This window comes from Melanotaenia boesemani, chromosome 23, assembly GCF_017639745.1.
Source record: "Melanotaenia boesemani isolate fMelBoe1 chromosome 23, fMelBoe1.pri, whole genome shotgun sequence".
In the NCBI taxonomy this organism is placed as follows: Eukaryota; Metazoa; Chordata; class Actinopteri; order Atheriniformes; family Melanotaeniidae; genus Melanotaenia; species Melanotaenia boesemani.
In genome coordinates, this window is record NC_055704.1 from 16,976,880 (window position 1) to 16,985,486 (window position 8,607).

The 8,607-nt window shown below is 38.2% G+C and overlaps 1 protein-coding gene across 2 annotated transcripts; it reads right to left on the reverse strand.

Moving 5' to 3' along the window:
- Positions 1-956: 956 nt before the first annotated feature.
- LOC121634978 (sodium- and chloride-dependent GABA transporter 2-like) lies at positions 957-8,170 on the reverse strand. Of its 2 annotated transcripts, XM_041977952.1 has the most exons (15): positions 8,095-8,170; positions 7,779-7,970; positions 7,085-7,219; positions 6,852-6,992; positions 6,653-6,740; positions 6,422-6,554; positions 6,137-6,271; positions 4,687-4,790; positions 4,357-4,481; positions 4,154-4,266; positions 3,918-4,055; positions 2,601-2,703; positions 2,417-2,517; positions 2,087-2,257; positions 957-1,912 (listed from the first exon to the last, which is right to left on the reverse strand). In XM_041977952.1, the coding sequence occupies exons 1-15, from the start codon at positions 8,099-8,101 to the stop codon at positions 1,736-1,738; spliced, it is 1,863 nt and encodes a 620-aa protein (XP_041833886.1). In that variant the 5' UTR covers positions 8,102-8,170; the 3' UTR covers positions 957-1,735. The 2 variants fall into 2 exon arrangements, with proteins under 2 accessions (XP_041833886.1, XP_041833885.1); XM_041977951.1 differs by having other exon boundaries at positions 6,653-6,992.
- Between the last annotated feature and the right edge of the window lie 437 nt (positions 8,171-8,607).

Consider the following 8,607-nt stretch of genomic DNA (forward strand, 5'->3'; position numbering starts at 1 on the left):
GAAAACACTGTGGTACCATAGACTCGAAAGGTATTGAACAGCAGAAAGTGGTGTATTACTACAAAAATGGTGAGACAAAGGCAATTAACAATGGAGGAGAGACAGACCATCATAACACTTAACGGCTTTACGGAGAAATTGCAGAGAAAGCCAAAGTGTCAGTGAGTACAGTTTCCTTTATCATCAAAAGGCACTCACTCTGGGGCAAACTGACAGAAGAGGTCTGGCAGACCCAAAGCCACAACTGAATCAGAGGACAAGTTTCTGAGAGTTAACATCTTGCTGATAGGCAGCTTACTGGACAACAGCTTAATAGTGGTCATGGTAAGCAAGTCTCAACTGTGAAGAGAAGACTTCGAGTTGCAGGTTTGACAGGACGAGCTGCAGCGAAAAAGTCATTGCCAAGATGTCAGAATAAGACTAAGAGGCTTGCCTGGGCCAGGAAACACTGCCATTGGACTACTGAAATCAGTAGTCCAACTGAAATCTTCAGTTCAACTTGATCATTTTCAATAAATAACTGAAAAAATTGGGGTGTTCAGAAACTTTTGACCAGTACAGAGTGGTGTGTGTATATATATTTTTTTTAATATAATAAATATAAAAAATAAAACAATATGAAATCAGGAAGTCAAATACCGTTGTCTCCTCATAGAGTCTGTGCACTCAGGCACAATGTTTCTCAGCATTACTAATGTTTGACTGTGCAAAGATTTTGCTAAGTCAACAAATAGTGCAACCAAATTAGATATGTGAACCAAGTATGACTAAGAACAAAATCATGTCAGTCCCAGTTGCTAAGATGGATCCTCCGGCATCATATTTCATTTCCATAAAACTGACTGAAAACAAATAATAAAAATTAAAGCAGCAGAGAATGTGACTTCTTTATAATTCCAGCTAAAAAAATTCATAAAGTTCCCTTCAGTAAGAGGACACAGACAGGTTAAACAGTGTAAGACAACAAATAATCTTTATTTAAAACATACTTACAAGATTCACATTCTTTGTACAGTCATATTATGTTACATTGTAAAAATTAAACTACAGTTTATGGATCATGTTAATCTTATAGCTATATAGTACCACTGTAGTATAATGGTTAATGCTATTCCATACTTCAATTTATTCATAAGTCTACTATAAAGCAAAACAATCTATTTAATTTTCCATTAATATAAAAAGGAAAACTTCCCCAATCATTTATCATAATACAATATCTTACAAATATGACTTCATATGAAGAAACGTCATGAAGTTGCAGTATCTACTGGTGTCCAACTCTTCAGAAAAATAAAGTTTTAACTTATTTTTCTGTTACTTCTAACATCTTTGAGTTAGACCCAAATATTGTCCTATATACACATGCATGTCGATTAATAAATATATTTGAATTTTGTTTGGGTAATTTACCTGCAAGCATTCTTTTTTGTATTTCATTACTTTTTAGATCTTTATTTCATCATATTTTTCTTACAACGTACAAATATTTTTCTCACTTCTCATCTGCTGTAATGCTTTTGGTGTTTTATGTAAAGCACTTTGACTTGTTTTGTACATATGCTATACAAATAGACTTGCCTTGCCTTAAGTTCACCACAATATCATTCTAAAGTAGATTCTGTAACACTTTTGTTGTTTGTTTTGTTCTTTCTTTATGACACTTGCAGTTATCTTTGAGATTTGAAATGGAGGCAGAGGTGTAGTAAGTCGAAGATGTAGTCATGTAGGGTTCCTATACATTTACATCGTCACTGGGGCTTGATATGTTGGAGTCTCTCTCTGAGACAGGGAAGTAGCCATTTGTAGCTTTGGTGGCATCTCCCTCAGGAGCAAAAATGGCCAGTAGCATCTCCTGCTCCCTCTTAGTTTTGGGTAAGTCATCAGAAGGTGTGATAAGCAGCTGGATGCGCTGTAAGATATAGATAATAAATAAAAGCATTCTTTGCAATTACACAGATTCAGGGGTACAATTAATTGATCTACTGGTTCATAATGAAAAGTAATTTTGTAGATGTATGGTGTCTTGCCTTTTACAACAAATGTTCCCCTAACAAGAGGATACCTATATACTCAAAATGCATACCTCTTTGAATGTTCCCTGGGTGGTGCTAATCTTGTATAGCATCCAAAGAGGGATGCAGACCATAGAGGAGAGAGCGAGTAGCCAGCCAATAACATAGCCCCACCATGGGTACACATACTCATTGTTATACTTTAGAGGGGTGTATTTAATGAGGGAGAATGCAAAAGTACCCTAGAAAGAGAAAATAACAAATATTACATTTAATAAATGATTCCAATTTCTGCTAAAGAAGAGAGACAAAACAAGAAAATGAGAAGAAGCTTCTTCTTAGTTTGCAGCTGTCATTTTTGGAAAGCCTTGACAGGAAGTCATTTGTTTATTGACACTCACAATGCATGTGGCTGGGGTGAAGAACAACCAACAGTACTTAATGTAAGGTCCTGGGCGGTAGCCAATCATGTCTTCGATGTTGTCGTAAAAGCGATCCGCACCTGCACAAACACAGTGAAGACATGTCTTACCACGTTGTGTCTTAAAAGGCGCAGTCAATGAAAAATATTCTTTATTTGCTTACCATAAACCCACGCAATGCAGACAGTCTCAAAGATGGACATGAAGAGAAGACACATGCCGCTTGCTGCATAGTAATCAAAGAGCTGGAAGACATACATGCCCCCCTGGAAAGACATAAAAACAGAAACATAATAATAAGTACATACTAATAATTAACTTGCTACATGTAATTAATTTGTTTTCCACATAAAAAAAAGAAATTTAATTAAATAATCTAATGCTGTCTATTTTATACTGTATAGTGTTATGTACCTCCAGCCACATCTGAATATATCACAAAAACGGATGGCATGGAATAAATCAAGGCGCAAATTTTATGACTTTTTTATATGGATAGAAATAAATCTTTAAATCTTTCATTCAACTTATGGGAATTTGACTGTACAAGCTTGAAAAAAATTCAAAGCATTGAACAGTAACTTACATTACCTAAGGCTGTGAAGGCAAAACCTGCATGCAGAGAAATGGTAGACTTGTGTACAACTTAGTGGAAATAATAATTAAATTTAATTTAATTTAATTTAATTTAATTTAATTTAATTTAATTTAATTTAATTTAATTTAATTTAATTTAATTTAATTTAATTTAATCATTCTCCCTCATTCATTCTCTGTACCGCTTGGTCCAATACGTGTCGCGGGTAAGCTGAAGCCTATCTCAGCATTAACAAGTAAGAGGGTACACACTGGACAGGTCACCAGTCCATCGCAGGGCCAACAGATAGGGGACGAACAACCATTCACACTCATGCTCACTCCGACAGAGAATTTAGAGTCATCAATTAGCCTAACATACATGTCTTTTAATTTAATTTAATTTAATTTAATTTAAGTCAATTTAATTTAATAGCACATCATTTGTCATCTTTGCTTATATGTTTGGTCTTTTCTTTTTAACATTCAGTTTTGTGAACAAGCAAATCTTGATCTGTTCTGCATGACCCTTGCTAACCAGGATGATAAAAGCACCAAACCTTGTTTTATCAATATTTTGTGGCAAGTTTTCCAAAAGAAAAAGTAAAAAAAAAAAAAAAAAAGAAGTCAAAGCATGAAAGGAGTAAAAGATGTCTGTGTTGATAAATTGTATTTGGCTGCTATGCCGCAGCACAGTCATATTAACTTACATGGTATAATAGTGTGAAATTATACAGAGAAAAATATGGTTGGGTTTAAACAGGGCCAAATAAGACATACATGCGTTTGGAAATTAGACACAGCACCTCAGGTATTTAAAATGTGAGTTTTAAGCAGCTGAATGCTTGTTGAGTTTATTTGTGTGCGTCCATCTGTGTGTGAGGTCCCAGAGTGCGACACCTACCTCCATCAGCATGATGAGGCCCATGAGGAAGGAGAAGAGGACCACACCTAACAGGAAGAGCTCCCTGCGGTTCTTGCGTCGGAACACAGCGGGGTACATGTCTACTATCGCTGTCACAAGACTCTCAACACATACAAACTAATAGGATGGAAGGCATGGAGAAGTAAGAAGAAAAATTTCTAGAGACTAAAATCTCCCAGAAAACTTCAAGGATTAGAAATTGCACAGCCATGTACCTGGCTGTCCAGCCCCAGAAAAACAATCATGATGAAGAAGAGGGCAGCCCACAAAGGAGAGAAGGGCATCATGGACACAGCACGGGGGTAGGCTATGAAGGCCAAGCCAGGGCCTGCCAAAAGACAAGGCGGGAAAACTTAAAACACTGGCTGAAGGGCAAACAAGGCGTTGTTGTTGTTCTAATGCTGTCATATAGCCTCACCAGACTCTGCAACCTCAGAGATGGGAACGTTCTGTTCATAAGACATGAAACCCAGGATGGAGAAGATTGCAAAGCCTGCTACAAAACTGGTGCCGCTGTTTAGAAAACACAAAGCCAGGCAATCTCTGCAACACAGAGGAAACAAAACTTCAGCACTGTTTTCAAAAAAAGGTTGGCTTGAAACCTTGAGATATGTGATGCTCACTTAAATAAACCCAGTAAGAAAAATACTCTAATCCTACAGAGAGTTTTTGCTCTGGAATCATGGAATTAATTTAATTATATATGAGCATGTAAAGATAAAATGTAGATGCTGCACTGCTAACATACCTGTAGCAGTTATTGTTATATTTGTTGTAGCTGCCCAGAGCAGTCAGAGAACCCAAACAGATGGCATAGGAGAAGAAGATCTGGGTGCCAGCATCCATCCACACCTACAGCAGAGGAAATGCTCAGATATGCAGGGAGACGCAGCTGTTCCAGCTGTGATGTGATGTAAATCTTCTATTACAGTAAAATGTTAAGGAAGTTGAGGATGAACCAATCTCTAAAAGACCTAAAGATACAGATAAAATATATTTTAACAAGACAATGGCTTTATTTTTTGCCATGTTGAATTTTAGAGTGAAAAGAGTAACAAGTAACAAGATTAACTAGTTTCCAATCATAAATATAAAACACAATGTAATGCTAATTTCAAACTGAGTAAATATTCCTCAAATGCTAATTTTGTATGGCTGGTTAAGGATGCTGTGTCTTTAGGCCAAGATGCAAACCATTTTCCTTCATTGAAAAGTAATTAGGGGAAAAAACATTAAAGTACGTTGTGAAAGTAAAGTAAGTATAGTCAAAATGGAGCTGAATTTCCTAAAAGTGTAAAAAAGATTATCCAAAAGCTGGCACCTACAAGAGGCAAACGCTGCAGGCTTTGAAATGAACTGAGCATCATTATAAATGTTATAAAGATATAAAGAATCTTAGCTGTAGGAGAAAGAAAACATTTTGCTCCAGCATTTTTGTAAATAACAGATATGAATGTCTACTTCATACTCTAATCCATCCTATTTACTTTTATCCTGAGTCTATTTTCTTTTTTTTCTAAGTTTGCAAATGTAAGATGAAATCTGACGGCATTAAGGAAGTGTGTTATCTTAACTTCATGCTTTTTAGAAAACAACCCATCTTGGACTACATATTCACAGAAAAGTAATAAATTGGGGTGCCTAAATTTTGGAAACCACTTTATACAACGGACTCTGTGGAGTTTTGATAACCTGAGTGACAAACGTGCAAAATTTTAACCACTGACTCCCACAGAGGAACAGTAGTTTATAGATCATGTGTTGGCTCAACATTTATTAACAAGTTTCCACAAGGAGCCAAATTTGTGGTGTATTGTAGACACAAAAAAAACATAACCAAACATGAGAATTTAAGAAAAAGGGAGGAAAAGAGGGAAGCCAATCTGGTTTAAAATGCAAGACAGAGCCAAGCAGAGCCATTTAGAACATGTGTAGAAATCATGTTTACAGTCTCAGCGGTTTTTTGGCCCTGTGTCATCAGTTTGGTCACCGACTCTTTCACAGAGAGCAGATGGACCCAGCAGAAGTGACACTCCCCAGCAGAGAACCATGGGATATCTGCACTTCTCCACAAAGAGCAATGCACCAAAAAAGGCCCTTATTGGGATTTATGTCATTAAATTAGACAGCTTTTTGACATTTGTGCCACTCCCTACAGTTAACAATCAGTAGATTTTCTTGCTCTTGTAACATGGTACCTGTGGGTCTGCAAGTCTCCCCAGGTCAGGGTAGAGATAAAACTGGATCCCAATTCCAGCACCAGGCAGGGTGAGTCCTCTGACCAGCAGCACAATCAGCATCAGATAGGGAAACGTTGCAGTGAAGTAGACCACCTAGCTCAAGACACACACAACAGGAAAAGTGCAAACAATAAGAAACTCTACAACAAACACCAGATGTATTTTTTCCACATCAAATCGATCCATTAAAACAAATAAACTGAGTAAAAAGTGTCACATGCCTCAGAAACCCATATCACCCACCTTTCCTGTGGATTTCACCCCCTTCCAGATGCAGAAATAGCACATGACCCAGGCAATGAGCAGACACAGGGCCAGGTCCCAGTTCAGAGAACCCATTTGGTCGATTCCAGGGGAAATCCTAAGTGCTCTTCTCCTGCAGAAACAGAGGAAAACCACATGGGTGGCACACCAGTTACACCATCAGATCACTGTCACTGTATCATCTAAACATTAGGCAGCATGAAAACTCACTCCCAGAACTCCATGACAGGAGAGGTGGAGTTCAGATGGATTGTCTGGTTGGTGGAGGTGTTTCTCCTCTGGAATTCCACACAGTGTTCTGTAGGGTTAAGAAAGAAAGAAAGAAAAAATAAATTATGCAACATTGCACTATCAAAGGAAAATATATGGTGTACGTATGGTATATGGTGATTTAAGGTGAACTTGTTACCTGTGTTCCATGTGTTGTTGCAGGACGACCACGCTAGGTCCCAAGAAAAGGAGAAAGAGAGGTAGAAAATCCCCCAGGCCAGAACAATGATGTAGTAGAAGTTCAGCAGAGTCACTATCACCTGTGTGCCATAGCCAAGACCTGCACAGGTGACATTTAAAGAAATATAACAATCTTATATATATATATATATATATATATGTATATAAAGGTGATGCACCTGACCTTCTTACCTTCAAACAAGGGGCTGATTTTTCTCCAGCATGTAATTCCTCCTTCACTGGTGTACTGACCCAATGCTGTCTCCAGGAAAAATACAGGAACACCGCAGGTAAAAAGGAAGATCAGGTATGGGATGAGGAATGCACCTGGATAGAAAAAGAGAAAATTACTCTTTTGGTTTAACTGTGTTTTAGAGGATTACTGACTAAATTATACCTTTACAGTATTGTGCTTGGCGGACAGGTTACATTTTAACCCGCGCCACTGCTCTTTTTTAGCTTTGGTGTTGACGTCCCGTCGGGTAGCCGATGATGTTTGGCACGCTCAGATTTCCGCCACGCTGCGGGAACAGCTGCTGTGAGCATAAGGCAACAACAGCTGTCTGACCCCACTCAACCCTGAACTGTGACCCTGCCTGTCACCCCACAGGGGGACAGAAAGAGAGGGGCATCTAATTTAGCAGCTACACGAACACATCCAAAGGCAAATCAGGGAAAACTCATGTTGGACTTGTGTACATCTACTTTTATGTTTTTTCACCTGAGATCAAGAAAAGAAAAAAAAAAGAAGAGGTGTTCTGAAATGTTATGTTTGCATGCATTCCAGGGATTTTAAATCTTCTTAAAAAGTTCTTTAGTGCATGACCATTTTAAGCACAAACCAAACATACCAGTGGGCTTTATATACTTGAATTGATCCACTCACCTCCTCCATTTTTATAGCAGAGGTACGGGAAGCGCCACATGTTGCCCAGGCCAATGATGGAGCCGGCTACTGACAGGATGAATTCCAGCTTGTTGCTCCACTGACCCCGCTCCTCCATCTTCTCTTCCGAGGTTGAGAGCATATCCTTGATGCGGTTGTTGCCATTGGGGAGCCCTGCTTTGGCAGAGTTTCCTATGGAACAATTAGAGCAGGTTACAGAGGTTAGTTGGTTTTCCCCATACATGCTGCAGATTGTGACCGTTTTACTTACAATACAATTTAAATGAAGAAAAAAAAATATTGAAAACTTGCATACCTTTCATTGTAGCACTACTTGTGTGTGTCTCAAGGCTGGAGCAGTATCTGGAAGTTTATCTGTAAATGCTCAAGTTTTAGTATTTAACATGGCTGACGAAAGGGGTGGAGATGTGTAATGCTAAACCATGGGCCTGCCTCCACGCGCCGTCCCTTCATCTGCCCCCTTTCAAGCAAAGTACATCACCTACCATGTCCCAACAGTTAAAATAAGGTGCAACATAAGAGTCCAAGAGGTTGACACTTGACCTCTAAGTCTCTTGTGTCAGTTGCAGCCGTAGTGAACCTCAGCAGAGGAAACAATAAATGTAATAAAAATAAGAAACTATGAAAGATAGCTCATATCAGGATGTGAACAAAGCCAACTATTAAAAAAATAAATAAGTAGTATCTGAAAACTTCCAGAGAAATTGTGAAAGTATTGTAATCCCTTGGGTGAACCATAAGCAACAGGTGGTGAAGATGTAATGGCGTTATGTAATTTGTTATGTCTTATTGTAGTTTATGTTTGACG